Source organism: Passer domesticus, chromosome 4 (assembly GCF_036417665.1).
Source record: "Passer domesticus isolate bPasDom1 chromosome 4, bPasDom1.hap1, whole genome shotgun sequence".
Taxonomy (NCBI): domain Eukaryota; kingdom Metazoa; phylum Chordata; class Aves; order Passeriformes; family Passeridae; genus Passer; species Passer domesticus.
Window position 1 is genome coordinate 54,719,988 of NC_087477.1, and position 26,214 is coordinate 54,746,201.

At 40.1% G+C, this 26,214-nt stretch overlaps 2 protein-coding genes across 16 annotated transcripts in view; one reads left to right on the plus strand and one right to left on the minus strand.

Annotated features, from left to right (window-relative positions):
- Nucleotides 1–2,224, plus strand: part of MTUS1 (microtubule associated scaffold protein 1) — a 119,166-nt gene extending 116,942 nt beyond the window's left edge. For 11 of the 12 annotated variants that reach the window (XM_064418017.1, XM_064418012.1, XM_064418013.1 and 8 more), the window contains one exon: nt 27–2,224. In XM_064418017.1, the coding sequence (XP_064274087.1) occupies nt 27–243 (217 nt within the window). In that variant the 3' untranslated portion in view covers nt 244–2,224. The remainder of the gene's footprint in view (nt 1–26) is intronic. The other variant, XM_064418015.1, reaches the window with a different exon arrangement.
- Nucleotides 2,225–5,528: 3,304 nt separating this feature from the next.
- On the minus strand, nt 5,529–26,214 carry PDGFRL (platelet derived growth factor receptor like). 4 transcript variants are annotated; one of them, XM_064418023.1, is made up of 6 exons: nt 26,135–26,214; nt 18,581–18,875; nt 11,183–11,334; nt 9,620–9,913; nt 9,190–9,329; nt 5,529–6,188 (listed from the first exon to the last, which is right to left on the minus strand). In XM_064418023.1, exons 1-6 carry the CDS (start codon nt 26,187–26,189, stop codon nt 6,000–6,002), a joined length of 1,125 nt encoding a protein of 374 aa, XP_064274093.1. In that variant the 5' UTR covers nt 26,190–26,214; the 3' UTR covers nt 5,529–5,999. The 4 variants fall into 4 exon arrangements, with proteins under 4 accessions (XP_064274093.1, XP_064274094.1, XP_064274095.1 ...); XM_064418024.1 differs by lacking the exon at nt 26,135–26,214 and adding an exon at nt 25,107–25,152; XM_064418025.1 differs by lacking the exon at nt 26,135–26,214 and adding an exon at nt 21,795–21,834.

Here is a 26,214-nt window from a genome sequence, read left to right on the forward strand (position 1 = left end):
TTCTGATGTAAATCTTGCATTTGCAGGCAACTTTCTACAGAGCAAGCTGTTTTACAGGAGTCACTAGAGAAAGAATCAAAAGTAAACAAACGCCTGTCAATGGAAAATGAAGAACTTTTGTGGAAGTTGCACAATGGTGATCTATGCAGCCCAAGAAAACTGTCTCCCAGTTCTTCATCTGTGCCTCTTCAGTCCCCTCGAAATTCTGGTAACTTCTCTAGTCCTGCAGTGTCACCAAGATGACATCTCTTGAGAGAAAGAGAGGCCTGCATTTCACTTCTGATCTGCAGAACCTTTCCTAACTTTAATCACAGGAGCAAGAGCTATATTAGCCGCCTATGACAACTAAACATAACTGGAAACTATGTGTTGCAAAAACAGCGATAGGAGACTGTGAATGTGGGAGTAAGACATTCACTCCTCCCAAAAAGACTTATGACCTCTATGGACATCGTTGCACAAAGCACTTCTAGAGCAAGAAGAGACTTGTTTGTTGCCTTTTCACCTAACCATAAGAAGAAGCTCAGGGGCTTAGAGATCACAACCTTTATAATATGTTCCTTATCACCGACACTTTTTTAAGGCTGTGTGTGTGTGTGCGTGTGCCGTGGATGGAGTGGGTGTAACACACTGTGCGTGTGTCTAATGCTGCCTTCTTTGCTGTGTACGTAATAAAGGATAAAACCTGAAGACTATACATTGACATGTACTTCCTTGACACTGCTCTCAGTATGCATGCTTAAGAGTACCCTTGCCTGGGAATGAGGAGAAACTACTGGTACTGTAGAATAATTTCCTTCATCATTCTGGCTGGTAAAAAAATGGCATGAAGACCTCTGTCAACTGACTCCTTAGTGTCTTGGTCTACCTGAGTATGCAACTTTGAATTAATTTTAAAAACAAATTGAATTGCAGCCATATTTTGCATGGGTTCTTGGTTTCATGTCCATGCACAATTCTGCCATTTATGAGGAGAACTTTTTGCAGGGTGCAATGGATTTTGGATTTCAAGTCAATAGGGTTGTAGTCAGAACCAGAGTAGCCCTCAAGGTCAGAAGTTCTTAGCTGAGTTGCAAGTTTAGAAGCCTAGACCAAGCATCTTACCTGCTGAAAAGGAAGCACTGATTTCCCCAAAATAGCACGTCTGTTCCTGAGGATAAACAAGATGTAGATTTGAAAGCCAAAGAGAAATGCAATAATTGTAACTAGGTGCATTCTTAATTCAGTTCATAAGAAGTAATTTTTGAATTCCAATGTAACTGGTAACGCACCTTGCCTTTTTAAGCATTAGCATTTGTATTAACTTTCCTCAGGCTGGCTAAATTCATCTGAGGATGAGGTAGTATCTGTGCATTTTATCTTGCTAATTCTGCCATACTTTCCCTCTTAGACTGCAGGATTACTGGTGTTTTGACAGTTCATCAGGTGAAAAATCCTGTTCAAGAGATTCTGTAAAGTAGAGGAAGATGTAGTCCTGGCTGCTGAAACCGGAGGATGAGGCTGTCAGCATTTCTGGAAATATCCCATGCTGAGTTTCGGCTTCAACAGGGTAATTGGATAGCCTTGCTCCACCCTTGATCAGACCTGTTTAAGATGACTGCTCTGTACCTACTAAAACAGGTTCAGCTTCAGATTAGTCTTAGAAAATACTACTGACAATTACAGTAGCTTGGGCTTCACAGTAGGGCCACGACATTGTTACACTGCTGGTAGCTGGCTGAGTTTCCCTGTCTTTTTCAGTAGCTTGGGGACAGGAATCAAGGGCATGGGAAGGCATTTAGGGAACTCAACTGGAGAACCACTTCAAAGTATTTTACCTAAGACTTGCAAAATCTTGGCTAATAATGAGGAACACAGACATAGAAACAATACTGTTAACAGTGCTCATACAGTAAGTAAATTTGTAATATATTTAAACTTGTGATTGACTGTTTCATCATTAAATTTACTTAAACCTCTCATAATGTACAAATTAAGGATGCCATTTCTATGGAATATTATGCTTTCTTTTAATCCTTTTTAGGGCACTGTACATGCCACTTATTAGTGGTGTCAGTACTTAAAATGTTTACTAGGACGTTCAAATTTAACTATGAAAATCCTATGTTGGCTACAACTTGGCTTTAAGTATGTCTCAGAATATCCTTGCTTTCTACGGTCAAAGAGATTTGATTGCATGTATTTGAGCTGAATGCTTTACAATAAATATTTTGTACCGACTGAAGGATTTTTCTTCTGCTTATGTCAGTCAAAGGAGCTTTAATCTAAGGAGAAACATTTTTCCATTTACTAAAAACTCTTGGTATCTGCTCAGCACAGCAAAACAGCAATGGTGAAGCTTCATGGCACAGATTATTAGTGTTCAGCTACTCCTTAGAAAATTTCCCCTTGTTCCTCCACTTTTAGGTAGAAAATATTTGGAGCTTGCTTGGGATTCTCCAGAATATTCTGTGTGTGAGAAAAGCCCCAGGTAGAGGTTAGCAGTGTAACAGGCCCTGTCACAGGGACACTCACCTGGCCACCGGTAAGAACTTTATTACTTTAGTTGCAGTGTAATGCCTCAAATAAAACATGCAAGCAGAGTGCACACAAATGTTTGAAGGTTGAACATGGCACAGCCCTTCCTGTAGCAAGAGCAGGGAAAGCTTTTCCAGGCTACTGTACAGAAAAGTAAGTATGTATAGTAGATAATACAAAGACTGGTAATTTGTTGATAATTTACCTCCACAATGCAGGTGACTCTTCATGTCTAAACTGCTTGCAAGTAGACTCTTTAATGCTTTTAAGAAGAAATGAAGACTGCTTGTATGTAGAAATCAGATTACAGAAATACCTGTTTAGTGTTTGTCCTGTTGGTCTCAACGAATTAAATAATTCTGCTAATCTGTAAATACTGTTTCAATGTTTTTCTCTGTTTGAGTATTAGTATTTCAAGCTTTAACTTAAGTACCATGTGTTAGTAAAGACTTTGTTCAATCCAGTAACTTCTACATATTTTGGGCTTTTTTCTTTAGCATTAGGTTTCCTTCAGGAAAAGCTAGAAACCTGCTCATCATCATAAGCCAAAGGTCAAGCAAGTGAACAAGTGATTTTCTTCAGATATCCAACTTTACTCTCAGTTCCATCTCTAATGATGGGTTTCAGAGGAAGCTATGGTGACATTTAACAGCAGAACCAGATAGTTTGTTGCCATTCAAACTATTCATAGTATGGTTCACCTTCAATGCTTTTCTCTAAAGGTCATTGTATGAGTTGCACTGTATTTTTTATAAAACTTGGGGTGAATCATTTCCTTGAGCTAACTAAAGACTTGATGTTTCTCATTACTACCAAAGACACTTCCATGTAAACTGGTGTCATGAAATTCCTTCTATACAGTAACCAACCACTGACCTTGTCTGACAGCCAGGAAATCATTTAGGGCTGAGCTGCAGCTAAAAAAGGATAACCACTGAACCCTGAAGAAAAAAATACCTTCTGACCACTGCTGCTGCCTTGCCTTAGAAGAGCAGTGGCACAGGTATAGAAATGGAAACAACAGCACTGGCAGCTTTAGGCATGTAACTTTGACGAGTCACTTAAATTTTATTTCCCAGGCTTCATTCTCTTCCCCTGTCACTGTTCATTTAGGTGGAAATGTGCAATTAACTGCATCAATGTAACATCAGCTCTGCCCAATAGGCTTTTGGTAACATAAAAACTGTGTAAAATACATAGTAAAAGAATTCTCATAGTTTTTCAATTACAATAATTATTTTCATGCTTGGTGGGAGGACAAGGACAGAAAGGATGGACAGGATGTGACACCCACCAAAATTCTTCCTTAGAGGCAGTGCTTCTGTATCAGTCTTGAGGCCTGCACGTGATGGTTAGGCATAACCATTACACCCCAGGGGAATACTCAAGCAATGGATTTACACCATCTTTTCCTCTCCTGCCAAACTGTCATCAAGTAAGTGATACCTCCACTGAGCTGCTGAACAAAGGTGGGCAGGTGACATGATCTCCCACTTCCCAGATACTTTGAGAAGAAAATAAATTGTTGAATTACAGGCTCAAATGCACTTTTAAATTCAAAAAGCTGGCACAACTCCTTTAGTTCAAAGGAAAAGACATTGATCTGAGGAATGAAAATGCTGAAAAGGAATTATCACATTGCACAGCCTCACCTAGAAGCTCAAGGACTCTTAATTTGGTCAGAATAAAAAAAACCCACATGATACAAGGACATTTTTTTACCTAAAAAAATGGTCCAAAGATCTTTTTTAGGTATTACTATGAAATTGTATAACCTACTTAGTCTTTGGATTACAGTGTAATGTTCTTGATACATTTTAACAGATTAACCTTGCCTGTTACACCTTCAAAGATAGTTCTACTGCATATTGTTTTAATTTTTTTTTGATACCTTATTTTCAGAGACCAGAGATGAAAAAGTTCCTGGGGAATGTTCTCCATGTAGCCTATCACATGAGACCTGCATGGAACCATTTCAGTCTTTATCATGGGTATTTCTCTTATCAGTTAAATTAGTTTAGGTTCCTGCATGCTGAAGAAAAAGCATTCAGCAAGCTTGTTTAGTGTTTTCATTAGCTACACTACTAATCACATCACTGACTTTACTGGGAAGCTGCCATTTTTACATTAGCACTTAGAGCTGTCACTGTTCCAAACAGTGCTGTACAGCTGCTCAAAGGTCTGAATTAGCTGGAGCACAGGGCTACCTCAGGCCTTCAGCAGAAGAAAGTTTTAGGAATTCCAGTCAAACACAGGCTGAAACAGAGGGAAGTGTGAGACCAAGGGACCATTCCTGCTTTGCTTCCTTGTGTGTTCAGAGTAAGCTGGTTTTCACTTGCCTTGTAAGTAACATGACTTGCATTAAATGTTTTTGTCATTTCACTACTAAGGATCTGTATTTAAAGTTCTAGCCCACATAAAGTGGTGCTTGAGACTAAGAAAAAAAAACCAAACAGTGCCAAAATGTCCAACAATGTTGTTATCAAGTTCTTACCTTCTCCTGTAGCAAGTTCTTTCTTTGTACTGGTAACTGAACCCAGGGTGAGAGAAGCAGTGGCTTATTTATCCAGGTATAGTTCTGTGTAAATGAAAATATCTTCCCTTTTCTCCTAAGTAAATTAATACAATGGAGTTGAACTTGTTATTAACCTAAGAAGAAATTCTGCTGTAAAACTGAACGTCATTCTAATGTTTGCTTTTTTGCCTTTTTTTTTTTTTTGTTCTGTAAATGCTAATATATAAATAAATGCAAGTTTTACCTTTAGCAGCCATAATTTGCTATGTAATTTACTAAACATAACACCGGACATCTAAAGAGGAGTGAACTATTACATAAGCTACATATTGTAAGGGTGTAAGAATGCAACAACATAAGGAAAATCAAGCATACCCAACTACTTACAAGTCTCTGGAGATACTAAATATATATTAAGGTCCTAAAGGGTATTAATCTTCAGGAGAGAAAATTTTGTCTTTGTCTTTACATACATATGAAAATGAGCACACACACATTTATGTTTTCATAATGTTCAGAAATTTAATTATTCTTGCAAAATAAACAACTGCTATTGGCTAACTTTGTTACAAGGCTTTTTTAGTTTGCTTTTTTGTTGTTGTTGTTTTAAACATGTACAGTACTCAAATTTAAAATTGCACGTTCCACAGAGCGTGGACTTGACCTCATGCAAGAGTCTGAGGGAAGGACTATATGCAAAGGAAAGCCCAAAGAGCACCTGTTTCTAAATATGCACACACCCTAGGCATGTTCAGACTTACACTTTAATGCTTCATCGTAGTTTCATTAACTCACTACTGCTTGACAGGACACTGTTGTGGCCTGTCAAGCTCATCAACACAAAATGCATTGACATATAAAAGAAACAGTGAGAGAGAAGCTACATTTAAACATTAATAAAGAAAACTAAAGGCTATAATGTCAAATAACATTGTACAGGTCAGTCCATAACCAGAAGTCTTTTCTATCACTTCAGTTCAACTTTGGTAGTTACTGTTGTTTCTCCTTGTAGGTTTCGAGTTATACAAATATAGTTTCCCACATCTGTGTCTTCAAAATCCTCCACAAGAAGAACACTCTTTGAGAGTCTTGTAGTATGGCCAATTCCTCTGTTTATCAATCTCCAGAAGTTTTGAATAATCACAGGCCTCCCGGACTATTAACAAAACAAAACAAAAACAACCCACCCACATAAAATAGGTGATTCCACAAAGGGTATTTAGTGACACGTTAAAGCAAGAGGCTGGAGAGTATGAGCCTGTATCAAAAGCCAGCCCTAAGTGAGGGAACTGAAGGTGTCTGGCAGTGGCAGCAACATTCCTGCATTAAATATGGATGTACCAATAAGCTATGCCAAATAAGGATAATACAGTGGCTCTTCCACTCCAAGCACTGGGCTTGGCAAAGCTCTGCCTGGAGCCTGTGCATGAGCTCAGTTTTAGGCCACTTTCTAAAGTTGCATTTGGGTACCTGATCAAATAGGTGAGGTGTCCTGGGGGAGGTGTCAAGATAGATGAGTGAGCTCATTTTCAGCCTTCAAGCATGTCGCAAAAAGAAGGCAGCAGTGCCATGAGGTAGCTGACTGAGCTTTCATTCTCTTTTAGCACAGTGAATAGCTGTATGTCACACGTTGAAAACTTATTCCTCCTCTAGTTTTAGAAAACACTACATCAGATAATGTAGAAACAAACAGTAACAATTCTCAACTATTCCTGAGTTACCTGTCACATTCTCCTTTCCAAAACATATATGTAACTTCAATGCCAAAAATACAAACCCCTCATGTTTACATCAAAAAATGCTTTTTTGTGGGTTTGTTGTTGTTGTTGTTTTGGTTTTTTGTTTGGGTTTTTTTGGTTTGGGTTTTTTTTGTTATTAAGTAAAAGGCACTTTTAAAAAAAATTCTATAAGGGAGTTCTCTAATGGACTGGTTATGAGGTCACACTGCCTGGCACCTCAGGAGGTCACAAAATACTGTGTAAGAGAAATTGGCCCAACGATAGACTAAGGCAGTCTCTTTTCTTCCAAAGTCCAGCAGCTGTTAGTCAGCACACTGGCTTCGGCTATACCAATAACTGGGATAAAAATGCAAGAGAGAGGTTTCTGTGTGGAACCATCTTCTCTTGCCTCATGACATAGATGGATTAACCACTTACCAATATGAATACTACAAGGCTTAAGCTAGATGTAGCAATAGGCTAAGTTAGACACTTAATGCAGAGTCAAAGCTACAATCTCACACTTGCAAAATGACCAGTACAAAGGCAGCTCTCAGTCTTCCTGAAACTTAGGGATGAGTCACAGTACAGTCAGGGAATGCCTAGGAAGTGGCAGGCATTACCAGCTATAGGAAAAAAACCCATAAGAATTCTTGGCAGTTATAAATATAATAGAAATTCTATAACATTTAAAAGTAATTAAGCCACTTAGCAAAGCACTACCTCCTGTTCCAAGCCTGAAAATTAAGCGCTACCTACAGCCAAGTAATACTGCACACTTAATCAAGTCTAAGTTACTTAAATATAGCAAGTGGAACATCCTTGACCCTACTGAAAGTAAGGTAAAGGCTGTGCAAAGTGGACTCTGTTTGCCTGGTTAGGTTCTTGCTAGTCCATTTATCCTCAAACTAACTGCCTGCTTTGTAGCCTGTTGCAAGGAATCAGATTAAGGGTGGATCTGTATGCATTCACAGCAGGTGAATGAGCAAATGCAATTGTCAGGGAGTGGCAAGGGGAAACAAGGAAGAAAACCAAAACTGAGTGGGAAAAAAAAGCAGGAGTAGAGGTTAGTGACTACAGAGATAAAAGGAGGGCCTCCACAACACACCATACCTAGGGACAAGCAGAGATTGATGTGCTGCTTCTGCTCAGAAATCAGGCAGTAGGTGAGAGCCCAGCTGCTGAGTGGTGTAGGCTGGGACAAAACCATTCCTGAGCTCCAGCACTGAAAACAGCAGCATTGAATGGAAACATCCAGTGAATCTTAGAACAATGTCAGCCCTTTTTTTTTGCATAAAAGGTTTATATGACCAGCATCACTGATGGTCTTGTCTCTTCTCCTTCCACCCCACCTTTTTTCTTTGCAGCATGTGAACACTCTCAATAAATGTAAAGTCTCCAACAAGCATGCAGTGCTTCTACTCTGACATTTACTTGATCCTTTTGTTGGGGCAGAAACCCAAACACAACTCTCCCCTCCCTATCCCCAGGCACAGCTGGAGCTGAGATAGTTTACCCTAGTGGATAAGCACAGAGGCAGGCCAAGGCCAAAGCCTCTCACCCCCGTAGGTAGGTGCAGTGAGAAGGTGCAGTCCTTTGTTGATAGCCCATGTGCCCTGCACTGCAGCTCTAGTTCCCACAGCAAACAAGGGAGATAACCTGCATGCTTCAGCTACATTCAATCAGTGCTAGAGAGGTGTAAACATGCACATGCCAACATGCATCAGGTGCAGTAAAACCACTGGGAGCAGCTGGGCCAATAACTGCCAGCAAACCAGGCCGGGGGCAGCCTGGGAAAGATGCAAAACTAGGGTGGATAATAACGAGACAGAGTTTTGGAAGGCCAAGCTGGGTCTAGAATGATTAAGAAATGAGCTCCTGTTGTAACAGGTGAGGGTAGTTACAGGGAAAAGAGAAGGGACCTTCAGCAATGCTAGTCAGATACATCTTATTTTGTCAAAGAAAAGATATCCCAGATTCACATTGTGTTTCCTGTGGATGCTTTCAGATGAGGCTGGGCAGAAGCAGATTCTGCTTCAAGATATGGGCAACAAAAATTCTGTGCTGGAATAATTCATGCACCCAGGCTATGGAGAAAGAAGGGACATCAAATGCAGAGGCATCAGTGGGCCTTGTGGCTTGCCCTAGAACAGCTTCCTGATGCTGGTTGGCTTTGACCCTCTCTGAGGCTTTCTTTAGAAATGCTGCCAGAGGCCAAATATCTCTGGAATGGAAATGTGACTGAGGAGTGAGCTTTGCTGAATTTGATTTTTACTAACAGGGCTCTCCATCCCTGTGTGACTTCTCAGGGAGATTCTCAGGGAAAGACAGGCTGAAGTTGAAAGGGGATGTGCTGCCTCCTCCTGCCAGCATGCCTGAACTAGCAAGAGCATTCAAAACGAAGAACAAACCATTTCAGGCAAGGCATTCACCTCTTACCTCTTGCCCTGGATACTGCCACCTGAAGTTCACATCCACATCTGGCTCCCCAAGGACTGTGCAGACAACATGAACTCTGTCACCGAGTCCAGCTCTACTGGATGACACCGCAATTGTGGTTGAGGGTGGGCCCTTGGGGACTGAGACAGTGTTTAGAAACAAAAAATTAGCTGCTGAAGTTAAATACACTGATCAAATTGAGAGTCAGTTTTTGACTCAGTTTGCTTAGTGCAACAGGTGTTTTACACCTGCAACTTTCCCCTCTAAACTGGGAAATTTGCTGGAATTTAAACCTGATAAATGTTTTATCACATGTACTTTTGATCAAGGTTTTAAAACTCTCATTACACTACATATTTCACTTTCTAAAAATTATTCTCCTAGCATCAGCAGAAGAATCAATTTAAGCACAGAGAAAACTGCACTTTACCTTCCACATATAGTAGGTGATATTTGATGGAAATCTGAGGTGCTCCCTGTGACTCTGCTTTGCAGTAGACAATACCTTTATGATCAGAAGTAGGGTGCTGGAAGACAAAACCCTTCTTTGCATCATAAAAAATATCAGTTCCATCTGTTTCAATTTCTTCTGCTGGAAATTCCCTGTGAAGAGTCACTTTTGCTGAAGGAGTAGTAACACGGCATGGGATGACTGCAGGTTTATCTGGGTTCAGGTACACAATCTCAAAATAACTGGGAGTAGGTACAAAAAGCTCCTCTTTGTCTGTGCAGGAGAGTTGACACAATTACAGAAATAATTACATCTCGGTTTAACAGAAAGAGAAGTACATTTGACAAGAGAAAATAGCTTTGAGCAACATTTAAAACAAAAAGCTTTGGCTTAATTTTAATACGGATACACACAAAAGAAAAAAGAACATTGCTTGCATTAAAAAAACATTAAATTGAAAATAAAAACGAAGTATTTTTTTAATCTTAAGAAAATCTTTGGAGTGTCCTTTAGTAAGCTTCCAAATACTTATCTGAATCCCATCACCACTGGTAAGATAAGGACTACTAGAAAAATATACTTTTTGAAGCTACAGACTTTTTATACCTATGCTTTTAGTCAAAATGTTTGATTTACTGTCCTAAGTAGAAGAAATATTTAGTGCCCTCAGAAACAGAGCTAAGGAGTATTTCCATAATTAGCATGCCTCTTGGAAAGCTAAATCTGAAATTCCTCTTTCTAGCACAAGCATTTACACAATAATTTGACTGAAAAGTTTGTTCCAGCCTTTCTAAGGAATGTATCCTAAAAACATTAAGCTCTTCTTTCTCATGGTCCAATTTACCTCCAAAATGTATTGCAAACCATCCTACCTTAACATTTTGTACTAAAACATTTTTTTAGCCATGAATACTTTAGCTCTAATGAGGCATCAAAGGTTATTTTATTATTCAGAACGGTTTCCAGAATAAAAACCAAGCCACTTGATTTCAGCTCTGTTGTACCCAGCAGCAATAAACTGTGCACAGGCTCTAGGGGACATCACATGCACTTGAAGACTGTTTTGCCTCTCAACATGCTATGATGACTCCTCAGAGAAACTGTGCCCTTGTCGAGTTTTTTAAGGCAGTGCAAGTAACTGGAATTCATTGGCAGTGGGGGAAGAGTCCATGGGGTCACCTGAATGCTGTGACAAAATGAATCTTCTGCACAAATTTATTTTCGTTATTTAGACGCATTTTCAAAAATTAATACTTTTTATTAGTTTTGCAGAAAATCCTCAGAAAGTGTGTTATAAGGTATGTGCTTTTCATTGCATTTTCCATTACTTTGGGTATTTTGCATAATCTGAGGAAAAACGGACTCAAAAAAAATCACACTAAGCAAGTAATTTTCTGCCCACAAGCAGTCTTCATTAACATCCACTAAAAATAGATGAAAACTGTGGCAATAAAATCTTGACAATGAAATCACTGATGTAGCTTTATTCCTGTCTTACCAGCAAATATATTTCCATTAATAATCCCCCAGTGAGTTAATTACCTGTGAAAAAGATGTATGTTGACCCTGTTTTAGTCTCATCCTTCCTGCATTTGTTACCATTGCACAGCTGAAGCCAGCAGCTGTATTCACCTGTATCTGCTGCAGTGGAGTTTGCAAGGATCAGCTGACTGTACCTGTCAAGCTGCTTTATGCTGTGGAAAAACAAAAACAAATGGCAAAGACAAGCAAGATGTATTTCCTTGTATATTTCTGTCAGCTCATTTCCACTTTTGATTTTTTTATTCCTTCTCTGCAACTGACCACTTTTCACTTTCAGAGCTCTGTTGCAACTTCCCCTTTTGCTCTAGCAGAGACTGTTTACAGGAGTTTATTGATTTTAACTACACACAAGAGCTTGCAAGACAAAAGTCTTGTACAGTTAATTTTTTCATTCCTTCAAGTCTCCATTTTGAATCTGGGCTGTAACTGTTCTAGGCCACATGTTCATCCATGTTTTGGCCTAGTTTGTCCATGCACAGCCCTTTCCTTCATTCTACACGTCAACCCACATACACCTCAGTCCCTTTTCAACACTGTAACACTGCTTCAATAAAATCTAACAAAGATAATTGACAAGTAGTTAGTAGCAGGTATTCTACTGAGAGTTTGTTTAATAATTTCTGCCTGCTTTCAGTGTGAATGCTTTACCAATTTTTACCATACCAGTCCAAGTTTCCACTTGCAAAGAGCTGCTACCTCAGCTTGGATTTGTCCTGCAAGTTAAGTCATTTTGCATCACCTACTCCTGTGGTCTAAGTCACTTCACTGGAGTTTCCTTCACATCCCTTGGCTATTTTAGAGCATGACCCTGAGAACTGCTGGAGGTGTACTGGCAGTGCCATCATGTAACTACACAAAATTCAGCCTGTGTGATTATTTCAGACTTGATTTGCTTTTTTTTCTTTCTCCTGAATTTCCCAAGCACATCTCTCAGTGGATTGACATTTGTAAATGTGAAAATATTTACAAATATGTAGACATATACATAGATGCTGACAATTATTGTAAGAGGCAAAGGTTCTTATGAAATACTGTAGCTACATTCTTTTTTTATATATTTTAAGGTTTACCTTCCAGGCTCTTTCTGGCAGACAGATGGTGGTGTGGTTGGCAGTCTACCGCATTGGCTTTTGATGGATTTCAAAAGCAGTGCCCAAAAGTACCAGTTCTCAGGCAATCCTGTCAGCACAGCCACGTGACAGCAATGATGCACTCCGCTGCTGCTCCAACCCTTAAAAATGTTCTTTTTAACCAGCTGCCTCTCATGGTAGTGGATCTAGGTCATAAAGGGTTCCCTTTTTCCTTTGCAAGACATTGAGTTACAAGGTAATTTCTTTCTAACCAAGTCAGGAATTATTTTTTCCAAGTTAGGTATTTGATAATGAACTTCTTTTTACTGTTTTAAAAGGGATTTAGACAAATACACAGCTTGCATGAAATCTGAACAGCTCTCATACTAATTTAACTCTGGGTTTTTTGAATATTTATTACCCTCCTAATTCTTACTAATGTGGCAGTTAGGCAGATACCTGACTGAAGAATTTCTTTCTGGGATTAGCTTCTTTGAAGAAATTTTTATCCTTTTTTAAGAGCTTTGCTTGACTGTTCATTGCAGGCCGAATAACTGTTTAAAAACAGAGGCCACCACTTCAGCTGCATGTGCTTCCCAGAAGTTCTGGCTCCCCAGGTCTCTGTTAGCAGTTTGCACAATTAGCAGCAATCACAAGCAGAAGTTCACATAAGCCAATACTCAGCCTTCAGCCAGGCCAGCAGCTTAGAGATGAAAAGCACACCAAATACACACCTCAAACAGAGATAACTGAGAACTGTCTTTTCCACTAAGCCCTCAGACACCATTAGATCCACACCAACACAGACACACATGGATCCACCACAGGGCAGTGCTGAGGCCTGCCCCAATAAACAGGCAAATCACAATTCCTATCCACCAATGCACTTGTCCTACACAACCTTGTATGATTCCATTTCTTAGAATCATGTAATTATGGTGCAGTAGTCTTCCCATTTTTAATATATACACTACCTTACATTATAAACTATCTTCAGCTTTTGGATAACTTTTGAGAGATTCCTATCTGTGCAACAGAACAGGCTGTGTATCACACCCAAAATGAAGAAAAGACAAACCCAAAACATGTCCTAGTCTGCATTATTACTATTTAGTTCCACAGTTCACATTTCACAGGCTATATGACAACCTCAGAATAAAATGTTTTCCAAGGATCAAGACTAAATGTCTACAATACAGAGAAACCATTATGCCAGAACTCTTTTGCTCCCAATCATTAATGCAGAACTGAGCTATAGCTTGAAATCCCAACAGATAGCAAAATAAGGTCAGAGTTAATTAATTATTGTACATTGTGTTCTTCTTAACTGTGAACAAGTTATTCAGTAATAACCTAGCAAGGTAGTCATCCACAAACATGCAATAACAAAACCTGGCATCTGAGAGTGTAATGTTGAAACTTGAGACATGACCATATTAAGCAGACAAAACAAGCCATATAAAATAAAGTATAAATGGCAAATCCTGCAGCTAACCAGTATTTCCAGGGTAACTTATCATTTCATTAGTATTTAATTAGTATTTTAGATGCTGGGAAATCTGACCCAGAAGCCAAAACTTTCCTGTATTGCAGATGTCGCGAAATAAAAATGTTGTATATACAAACATTACTAGACTGTTTAAAGAAACCAGAAACATAGCCCAAAGTCTTATTCCATACATTCATCTTATTAAACTTCATATAAAGTTTAGAAGGTTTTTTTGCCAGAAAACTATGCCACATTTAGAAGCTAAAATATATATTTATATTTTAAAAAATATATAAAGACAGTATACATAGCATCACTCAAAGAACACCTGCCAAATTCCTCTCAAGTAGCTGCATTCATACTGAAAAAAGAGAGCTTATATCAAATACACACTCACTAGGACAAGAACATAACATCTTGCTGTTTTACACAAGACAAAAATCCTTAGCTTTTAAACTCAAAGCATAAGCAGCAAACTCATATTCAGTTACACACATGAGCACAACTGACATCCCACTAAGCCTGTGGGAAGCATTCACTGCACTCAGTGAAAGCAGTCTAATTTCAGTCTAATTCTGGCCCCCACCACACCCAGTTTCCTCAATATTTGTGGGAGTGCTCCTGTCCAGACACCCTCCTCTCACATGAATGTACATGTGATGCATGTCCAGCTGTTTGCCCCAGCTCCTTTCATCTGAGCAGCTCCATTTTGTGTCAGTTTACTCATCAGACAGTCAAATGCAGCTGGTCTTCAGCAGGGGAGACCCATGCTCCCACCAGGCAGCACAGAGACTGTGTGAAGTCAGAGCAGCTTTCTGCTATAAAACTTTAGTAAAGGGAAAATCTGCCTGCCCTTATTTTTATCCCTCTCTTATGTTGTAGATCCAGTTTCTGGGTGAGCCTCCTGTCATTAATTTGTTATTCACAGTCTTACAAAACAGCATTCCAGCCCTTCTGTACCAGGTGTGCAAGACCAGCCTCCGACTGTTAACACCACCAATGTTTTTGGCCTGTTCAGACAACACACAAAATTTTCAGGCAAAAAGTATGCAAGTGCTGCACAAACCAAGGGAGCATTACAGATAACAGGCTAGTTCTGAAGTTCTGAAGCAAGCTTGTGTGTGTCCTTAAGCTAGGAACCATGTTTGCATGATTCAAGCTTTCTCTCAGAGCTGTATAGCACACTACAGTCTCTAAAGCTAAGTAAATTGTTCCAGTGTGTACTGTTGTGTACTCCAGTTAAGAGCAGTGGAAAGGCAGAATTTCTGCTCCATCTCAGCAAGAAGCAGCCAAAGAGTCGTCCTCCTCCTCCTTTCACTCAGCATCTCTCACTCCCTCAGATATGATAATTATAGCACATGTAACAGCTCCAGACGCATTAAAAACCGAGACTCTCTAATACAGCAAGTAACGTATTTTATTTACCAGGTTGTAGAGTACGCCTACAATGAGAAATTCAATGAAAGCACAGCCACTAATACTACAGAAATGGCTTTTCTAATGAAAATCTTCCTCTTTAGAAAAGGTATATTGTCCCCCAGATTGCTGTATTCTCCTTACCATATGGGTGAGTTAAAAATGTGGTAAGCATAGCATTGAGGCAAAACATCTGGGTTTTATCCCTACTTCTTTACACAACCACCCATAGAAAATACATGACATTGATGCTAAATTTAACTAGTTGCAAGCCAAAATACCAGAGTAGTTCAATTTGCACAAACCTTCTATTATTTAAGGGAAAAGTAAGAATTAGATGCCTGAGCATCTGTTGCTGTGAATAGAAGAATTGTAGCCATTAGTCCCCAGCAACTGCAGGGATCTCATCACTGGTGTCTCTCCTCCTTTTCACTCTTCCTCTGGCACACCAACCCATTCCTTCATTTTCTGTTACCTCATTTTGGCCCCATCACGTCCTCCTGCTGCTGCCATCAATTCTGGTTTGCACCAGTGCCCCAAGTCCAGCAAGACCCACGTGGAAATCTAAGGTAAAAAAGCCCAGCCCAGTTAATTAGCTTGGGTTTTGCCCCACACCTCACTAACTGGTAATGAGGGGATTATCTTATTCTTGGTCTTTAAGTACTCAAAAAATGTTAGAGGATACTGGACATATATCTACATAGATGATGAAACAATTTCTGCTGTAGGTTATTATTTGCTAATAAGTTTTCTGAATTTTCCCCCTCTGCCCTATATTAATCCTTTGTTTTAAAATAATGAAGGTAATGTATTAATACATTTTTTTAAAATTGTCTATTGCAGTTGATGCTTGGTGTGCATATTCCATGAGGAAGATCTAAGCTGCTCTTGAAAGGTCATAGCTTTGCTGACCTTTTCTAGTGCCAGCTCACTTACGAATGCTGCCAAATGAGCTAAGTAACACAGTACCTTTGTGGTACTTCCAGTTAAAATCTATCAAACCTTTCTGAAACCACAGAACACAAATTTCAAATTTCACATTCTATAGAGCAGACTTTGTTTCACAGCCACCTATTAAAACTACAGCAAAGACCTTGAGATAATTACCAAAGCCATGCTAAAAATGTGATGAAAATGTAACCGCACAGGATTCTGTGGTCAATGTCTCCATAAATTATTACTATTTTGTGACTCTTAAATCTGCTTCCAATCTATATTTTCAATTTCTCTAGTTAATTTTAGGATCTTCTGCTTGCATTCAAAACTGATGATTTAGTCAAACAGCCTTACTGTTTAACAACTTATTTCAAAAGCAATGACCATTATATTTCAATACAGATCCTTAAGTATATGCCTTACATACTTCTAAAAGAAAAGAAATACTTAGGCAAGTTACATCCACCCAGTAAAAATGTTTTATAGCACTTATTTTATGTGGCATAAGTAACTTTTGTTGTATGGTTATATTACCACTGTTAAGTTGAATGAGTACAGAAATGTAAATTGCTGAAGTAACAGGATCCCAAACAACTTCAAACTGAAAACCAGAAAATTACACTATCATGACACTTATTTCTGTTTTCCCAAACCATCTCAATTTCTTGTATTTTGTCCCGCATGCATCAATAGAGAACACTTAATTTTGCATGAGAGGAATAGACAGCCAAATAACCAACAGACAGCAGTAAGAAGCATTCAGATTCCTCTCCAAAAACCCTGACTACTGCCCTGCCTTCTTTAATGCCAGATTCTGACACTCAGATGGCATGGCCTGGAGGTCTACAAGACCAAACCACACCAGCAATCGATTTGCAAATGCACAAAACAGTAAGACAGGCTTGAGAACGATCACCCCCACCACATACACACACACTCCTAGCTGGTTTGCTCATCCAGATCTGGCTTGCTGGGAGGCCAGGTCTGTACTGCAGCTAATAAACGCCACCTGCTGAAAGAAACCTGGATAGAACAGTATTCCTTGCAAAAGAATAAGCAGCAGCAGGTTAAAGGGTCCACTAGGTCTTTTGACAGATATTGCTGTGATAAGCCCACAGCAGGATCCAGCTTGCTGCTGTAACTTACTATGGCAGAAGCCTTGCACACAGCCAGGGTAGTCCTTGGGCGCCTCAGCCAACACAGGCCAAGCCAACAATGGCACAGAGAACTGGCTCATGAATTACAGGAGGATGTGCTAGAGATCACAGAGGGTAACCTCCATTCATCAACAATTCCCTTCAGAAACAAAGTGTAAAAACGACTAAATCTGAAAAACTAATTAACTGGGAGTGATTTTAGGGTAACATCACACCTGTAAATAATGAAGTAATAATGAACACTGGGATTCAGATAATCTGAGTGACTTAGAGCACATACACTTGGTACTTAATTTAGAAACAACAAGACAAGAGCAGCTGACATCTTGACTCATACCTCTGTGCCTCTCTTACCCAATAATCCAAGAAAAGCTCCTAAAAACTCTTTCTTCGGGTATCACTCACAGTGCTTCATGGTCTCCATAAAACAGCCAGTGAAAACAAACAGTTCCCAGAGCAATAAAACGCCTATGGAAGACATCCTTAAGCTGCTTATATGCCCCTCCTCTTTCTAATACAGAACTAAATTACTACTTTTAATCTACATTTAGCCACGTATACTATCCTAAAAAGCCAGGAGGGCAATGTATGGAGAGTCTCAGAAAAGATGTTCAGAGCAACAGGACACTCAGATGGTGGGGCAGTCAGTTCCTCTTCCTGATAACAAATCTTTCTGTGGTTTTCATTAAGATGTCAAAAGATGAAAGAAAAATCTTTCCTCAATTTAAAGTAAAAACCCTCAGCATTAAACTCTGATGCAACACAAGCCTTGCAATTTCATTTTGCATGCAAAGGCAACTCTGACTGAATGACTACTCTCACTTGCTCCTTAGCATGAAGGCTGGTGTATTTTTTGCTAGTTAAGAGATGTGGGTTTGAGTCTCTTCGGGAAATTAACCTTACTACCTCATGTGGTAGCCACATTAGCAACCAGTACAGCCCAACACGAGCAGGTCTCTGCAGAGCAACAGAGTTGGTAGCGAGCACCTGACATCCACATGCACATTTTGAGAGTTTCACTTTGGACCAGCCCTAACGTGGTTCCCTGTTTGTGGCTGGAGCACAATGGTGAACATCATCTCCATTTCAGATTCATCTGAAGGAAACCGAGTTCACACGCTGTCGGACTATCCCGGACTGCACACCACAAGGCAGAAACTAGTGATGACTAAAAGTTGCTAATCCTTTTTGTGGACACTAAAAACTATTAAATAGAACATTGTGACTGTAAAAATGTAAATAAACAAACAAACAAAAACACCAGTGGTGCTGAACACAGTAAGGGAAAAAAGTTCTGGATTTTTCCTGCAAAAAATCAAAAACAGCTTACCTGAGTCTGGAGTCTTTAAAGGTGTCTAAATAAGAAGGATAGTTCCAAGTAACATTACTCCCCTTACATCGCAGCTCTATGCTCTGTCCTGCAGCCAGGCTTAAGGTGGCAGCTAGTTTCTGAAAATGACCTTTATCCATCACCTGTGTCAGTATGGACTGGGACTTCAAAGAGGAATCCACAGACTCTCTCTCCTTCATTTTGGGATTCTTGGGTTTTACTCTCTTGTTAACAGGCTTAATTTTGTTTTCTCCAGGTTCTTTGGGACGCTTACTCTTTGCAGGCTGTCCAATAACTGGTGAAATAAAGAAAAGAAGGCAATGTTATTGATTATAAAAAGTTTATATAGTCTTTTGGAAAAAAAAATCTTCTTTATTATCCCAGAGAATAACTGAAATTTTTTTCTCCCTAGAAAAGATTCATAGAGCTTAGTAAGAGTTAATTTCCTTCAGTTTTTGAACTCTGCCATGACCCATTTTCCTGGGGAAAAAGGAAAAAATAGAGAGCTTTCAAGAACATGTGGAAAATCTATACTTACATAAACAGAAAAATATGCAAGGTATGAAAACTTTACAAATGGTAAGGGAAAGAAATACAGCACTTCTATCTGCAACCGCTTTTGTAATTTCCACCTCCTGGTGTTGCCATGCAGCACTGAATGCTACACAAACTCTCCATGTTCATGTCACGTGCCCATCACTCTACATGACCTCTTCACACACCACACTTCCATAAGGGACGCGTGAAGAACCCACAAGTGTAGAACTTCATGACAATTTATAAAATACTAATGGTGATGCAGGTTTCTTAGTTTACAGTAATTACTGAATTGCAAGGGATACTTTAGTCACTTGAAGGTGACTTACTTAAGTTGTCACTTCTCCATAAGAGCCATTTATTTTAACAGTCCAGATGAAGACAGAATCTTATTTAGAGACAAACAATATGAGATTCTATTATGACCTAGAGACAACAGGAATGACCAGTTGCCTTAACAAACAAAGGAAACAGAAAGAAAAAGTGAGGTGTCTCAAATATTTAAAAATAAAAAACCCCAAAAAATTCCAATTTTAACTGAAATCAGGAAGCACAGTCTTTTTGTGAGACAAGCCTAAAACTATTTTTGCCAGACACCAGGAACACCACTAACTGCGCCTGACAGCTAATTCTTGTTTTCCACATGGAAACACTGAGGTATTTCATTGTACAAATCAATCAACAGGCTCCCTCCGGAATGAAAAACTCAGCATACTCATATACTCAACATAATTAAAACTGGTACAGGCTGCGAGTACGAACAGCAGGACTTCCAGATTCCTGCCACTGATGGCTCCTGTGACACTCCTCAAACCCCAGCTGGACACCTTGCACTGCATTAGTTTTGACTTCTCCAAGTCCAGGCTGATGTACAACACATTTCTTTTAAACAACACAGCACCTTGTGAGCACAAATTTTAAAACCAGGAGTTTGTAGCACTTTTTCCTTGCATTACATTAGAAAGGCTACAGTAGGTCAGGCCAAAATGTATTTGCACTGACACCACCTAGTGTCAGATGCCAAGCAGAGAACAGGGCAACCACCTCTGCTCCTTTGATACTACTCTCCTAAGCTTCCAAGACCCTTTAGCTCAAGGGGTCTGTGAACCACAGTTGCTGTAATTTTACTGTGCTTAGCTGTTTCTGGTTTGGGGGTTTTTTTTGCTATTTTTTTATTATATTGTCCTTGGATGTTTTCCTTCATTGATTTGTCTGGTCAGTTTTGAAAATTACACAAATTACACATAAATGCCAGATACCTTCTAGTTTTTGTATTAAATAAACAAATATCCATATTTCTCCAACAACACTCTCTCCAACACATATACTTTCACAAAACTTGAGGGTTTTTGACTCGTTTTCTTTCCATAATGACAAGTCCTACTCCAATTATTCCTGTAAAGAATATGCATCTCACAACAGTTCAGTTTTACCACATTTGGGTGATGGCAAGAACACAAAAGCAGACTGTACACCAGGTTCAGTATGCTCAGATCTAGTTGTACTTATTAACGGTGTCTTTCCTGTCTCACTAGTTTTCAAGATAGAAAAATTAGGAGCTGGCTTTTTAAAAATAATCAAGTGAATTCCAAGACCACTTTCCTAAGTAGGAACTATTGGTTAAAAATTTGTAAGCAGAAACCCATCAAGGCATACATGAAGTTAGAACAGTTTGTGCTATTCAGCATCCACCAACATGAAATCTGAAGTCCTATTTTCCCTGCCCAGTCTTTCAAAATTTAGAGATCATTCTACAACTCTTTACTGACAGTTTTCTTTTCTTTTAACAGATACTTAAATATGCTGAAAAGCATGTGCCTTACAAGACCTCTGTTAAATTCAGCTGGTTAAAAGCAATTCTATCCACATGGCAAAAAGACTAATTCCTACTCTTTATTTCCTATTAGTTATTGTTCCATGAGAGGTCTTCCCTTGTCTCACGGCACATTTGTTCCCAAGGAATTTTTTACAACAGGCTTAATAAAAGCCTTTGGGAATCCAACTACATCAACCAACTCATCCATGGCCACACTCTTACAAAAAGTCCTCAGAGAACCTCAGCAGATCAGAAGAACAAAACTTCTAAAGGAAAAAAAAAAGGCAGTCATGCCAAAGCCATACTGACTTTTCAGCAATTCATGAGCTCAGTTTCAGTTTACAGAAGAGAGGCACAACAGACATCTGGCTTTGTGCCTCTACCTCCCCCAGATATTGTAAAATACTGGGATATTCCATTTCACTGGAAAGATATAGTTATATGACATGGTAGAGTGATATGCAGTGACAGCACAATCAGTTCAGTTGGAAAAGACCTCTGAGATCATCGAGTCCAACCTCTGACCAAAACCCACAATGTCAATTAGGCCAAGGCACTAAGTGCTATCCAGTCTTTCCTTAAACACCTTCAGGAACAGTGTTCCACCATCTCCACTGGCAGTTCATGCCAAAGTCTAATCACACCTACTGGAAAGAAATTCCTCCTACTGTCCAACCGAAACCTCCCTTGGACCAACCTGAGGCTCTGTTCTCTCGTCCTGTCACTTGCTGCCTGGGCCAAACCCCACCTTGCTACCCCCTTCTTTCAGGGAGTTGTAGAGAGTGATAAAGTCATTACTGAGCCTCCTTTTCTCCAGGCTAAGCAACCCCAGCTCCCTCAGCCACTCCTCACAGGACTTACCCTCTAGACCCTTCATCAGCTTCATTGCCCTTTTCTGGAAAAAGATAAGTTATGACAAGCTATGCAGCTGGGTTAAGGCTTCACCAATTTCAGATTCAAATTTCTTTTACACCTCAGGAGTATATCATAAAATCTTGGCACTTAAACAGTTTCTGTTGCTAATTTTATCTCCCACTGATTCTTTTGGCATGTTAATGAGATGTCTTCTAATGATTCTCCCCATTGAGAAAAATTTTATTTCAGAGTCTGCTCTTACAGTGCTTCATAGGATACTGCACTCTAAGTTTCTTCTATGCGTATCATGTCGCCATTTGCCATTAAAAACTCTCTAAGCACCTCCATAGTGAACATGGGTGCACACAGATAAATTTTTAAATTTCACTTTCTATAGATATTCTTTCTTATCCCCCATTCCTACCAATCATAAAAATTCTGTAACCATGTCTCCCAGCCCCATCACGGTACATCAGAAGACAAAAAAGGATTTATGGCTGGTTTTATCCTTTTGTAAGCTGTTTCTCAAACTCTTTTTGTCTGCTTTATTCTGGTTTTTATATTTAACCCACATGTGAGTTAAGGAGCCTCCTCCTCTTATGTAATTCCCTCTTCCAAAATTAAACACATCAGTGGTTTCTTTGTCTTTTATTATTCCTGCAAGAATATTAGAATTACAGTCAGGCCGTTCCACAACAACATCTGAATCCAATTACTTGAGTACTGCTCCAGAGCAAGTCAGGAATTGCTGCTCTTCTGAGGGGCTCTCCAAATAGCAGCTCTAAGTCATTATTTGTGGCCATCTATACAATTGCATTCTGCACCACACCTCGATGTGTGTGACCCAGCCCATGTGAGGGGAAGTTGTTCTTCCTTTTGCTTTTCTATCCAGTCCTTGCTGCTCCTCTGATTTTCCTTAGCAGAGCAGTCACTACACATTGGGTGGTCGGTTACCAGGCTGGTTCTTCTCCACAGGGCTGGTATTTCAGCCCTGATGACTTTTACCATCAAAACCCACCAGGAAACAGATTTAACAACAGATTTAACAACACATACTGCCACTTCTCCCTCGGGTAAGCTGTTCCATCTTAGTGGAACTCTATCATATTATTGTGCCCTAGTACTGGGAGGTTGCACTGACAGGCCTGATAAGCCTTTGGAATAAGCATTCCCATTCCAAATTGGCCATTCCAGTTCCTTGTTGAACTTTCCAGATTACTCTGTAGCAGCATACAAGGTTTGGTTCAGCCATCCTTCTTATTTTTTTTTTTTTCCCATCAAACCCTACTGAAATTTGTTCAAATTACTCTTTGACATTGCCACTACTTTTTGCCAACCTCGATCCTGACATTATTTCTAAGGCACTTGAACCCTGCAACCTCACCCCTAGGAAATGCTTCATCCCATACTGTGTGCTCTGCCACACCTGAAACTCTGCCTTTAAGAAACTGTTAAAGACTTCCCTATGAAAGCTTTTCAATTTTAAGTGCCAGAAGCCTGGTTTTGATTTTCTCAAGATTAAGTTTTTCCTCTCCACACAAGCTCCCTCTGTTTCATGTTTCTGCAGTTCAGCGAGTCTGAACACTTTCCTCCTACACCACACTCCCAGCTGCTCACTGAGAGCCTTGTCTGCCTGACCTTGTACTTCCCTGCTGGTGACAGCAGGGGCATTTCAGCTCATCAGCAGATGAGCTTTTACCTTCCTACAAAGAAAACCTGGTTCTGCCTCTGTTGCACCTCCCAAAGAGGTGAGTTTCCAAGCAAGCTGTGGCCATGCTCCTTCCCAACACTCCCTTTTAAGTCTGTCCAGGTATCTACTGACCACTTCTAGCACCGCTTCTGCACCTCACAATCCTGTCTTCTGTCTTAGCTGAATTAAGTCTTTTTATGCCAGGTAACAAAATTCAACTGCTACAGTGTCACCCAAGGTAAAGGGTGACAATCAAATCCCTCCAGGAACAGAGAAACCATCACCAAGAATCCTCCATTTCCTTATATAATCTGCAAGACTGTCCAAAGAAAGGGAACACAATCAACCAGCCCATTTATGCAAGCACATGAATATGCCACGTTTGGGATATTTCACTGTCTCACTAGAGGTATGCACTGGGCCCTCACTGTTTTAATAACACTGCACTGCCTAATGTTGCACTGCTTTAGTGCAACAGCATTCCTTATTATAAATAAAAATATAATAAAATTAAGACTTACAAAAATATTAATTCAGAAAATGCCTCATTTCTACCACTGATCAGCTCCTGAAGTCAGTTCTAAGAGGCACTGTACTAATTTCAGCAGCAACAGTACATTTGGGGTCCCTAGTAACTCATCATGCCAAAGGAGGAGACTGTGCATCCATATGCCACAGAAATTTGTCATGCAGCAATTTTGCTCCTGGTTCTCTGTATTTGTCTCACCCTATCCTTTAATGTCTGCCCCTTGTTCAATATCAAATAACAGTATCAAAATGGGTGCTAGTCATATAATGCTAAAAAGCATTTGCTTTTTATTTGAAACATCACCTATATCCACATGCACATTCCACTGGTCTCACAGCTGCACAGGTTGTAACTCAAGAAGACCCCTGATCTTCAAGTGCCAGCCTGGAGAGCAGTGTGTGAGCCTGGTCTCCCACAGGGACAAAGGAGTCATGCTCACTCTCCACCAGACATACCCATTCCACAAGGCAGGCCCCATGCTACATCTTGACACCATCAGAGACTGAAAACTCTCTCAATTTATACTGATTAATTCTTCCCTGAGGTGAAAATAAATTGTGAGGTTACCACAAAATAAAAAAAAAAATTAAAAATATAAATAAAAATAAGTTAAGTGTGAGATTATCATATAGTATAATTAATTAGCAGGACTACTATGAGTAAAGAGTCTTTGTGATTACAAGTAATGTAACAGAACAAGCTGGACACATCTCATAATTTATGATAGTTCAAATGAAAAGTTAATCATCCAAACACAGTGCCAATCTGGAGGAGAATATTTCAGTAGTTCATAAATTAATATAAGATAAATTAGGAAGACTATTTTGAAATTACAATTCCTACATTAGGACTTCTACATTTAGATTCAAACAAGAAACTCTTATTAAACATGCCTGGTTACTTTCTCCCATTGCTAAGCTTCTGGATGGCAGAGCAGGAAGCACCCAGTCACACCTCAGTATAAACATAAGAAACTGACAAGAACAGAAACTTGGCAAATTTTTATGTAGCCAAAGTTACAACTTATTTCTTATTCTGTGTTTTTATTGTCTACTTCTCAAATAGAAACCACTGTTCTTTATGTGGTATACCCACAGACCAGATCTTTCAGCAGAAATCCTCTCCCGCATCACTCTGATCCACAGTGCAATTCCTCTGCAGGTAGTCGAGAGAAAAACTAGGCTGGCAAAGGCTTCTGGAAGTCCCTTCCCATCTCTGTTCAGCTGCTCTGAGCCATGTCCACTTGAGCTCTGACTTTCCCAGAGGCTGGAGACTCTACAGCCTCCTCTGACAAATTCTCTTCTTATCAGCTCTTAGGGTGGAAAATTTTTTATGTTCTTATAAGAATTTTTTCCTTATGACCTACTAAAGTACTTGTGGTAACTGCTTCTGCCTTTCACCACGCACCTAAGAGCCTGCCTCCTATTCCTCTACAAATAGGTAGAGAATTTCTCTTCCACAGGTTATGGAGGCCTTGATCCCCAAGCCCTTCCACAGTGAAAAGCAATGGAATTACTTTTTTGTTGTTTCTTTTGAATAAGTATTAATAAGTTCATCCACACTTTGCAAGAGGGAAAGGCTCCGTAAGTCAGGAATTAGTTACGAATGTCCCTTCCCCACCAAGACTTTCTCACAACCTGAAGTGGCTGTGAGAAAAAAAGTTATGAGAACTTTTCTCACAATACTCAAGTTATGAGTAAAGTTCGATGCTCTCAACTGAATAACGATGCAGAAAGCCAAAATTTTTTTGTTTTGTTTTTGTTTTTTTCTAAATCCCAGCACACGTCCAACGCTGTCCCACGTCCAGCACTGTCCCCTCCTCGGGCGCCACACGGGACCGGACGCGGATTTAAACGTTCTGCCCCAAAGGGAGCGGGCGGCAGGAGCAGCCCCAAAACCCAAGCCCACATTTTCGCCTGAAGGCTTCGGCGACCGGCTGGCCTCACACGATGCGCCCAAGCCGCCTTCCCTCCGCCTCTGCCCAGCGGGACGGGAGCCCCGCCGCCGCCCCCTCCCGTGATGGTTCCCGCTCCCGTCCCCGGGACGGTCCGGCCGGCGGGCACGGCTGGGAAAAGGGAAGCCGGCGGCGCCTCGCAAAGCGGGGGGACCCGTCGGGCGGCGGCTCACCGTGTGGCAGCGCTTCCTGCAGCAGCAGCAGGCTGAGGAGCACCCAGAGCCGCATGGCGGGAGCGGCCCGGGCGCGGCGG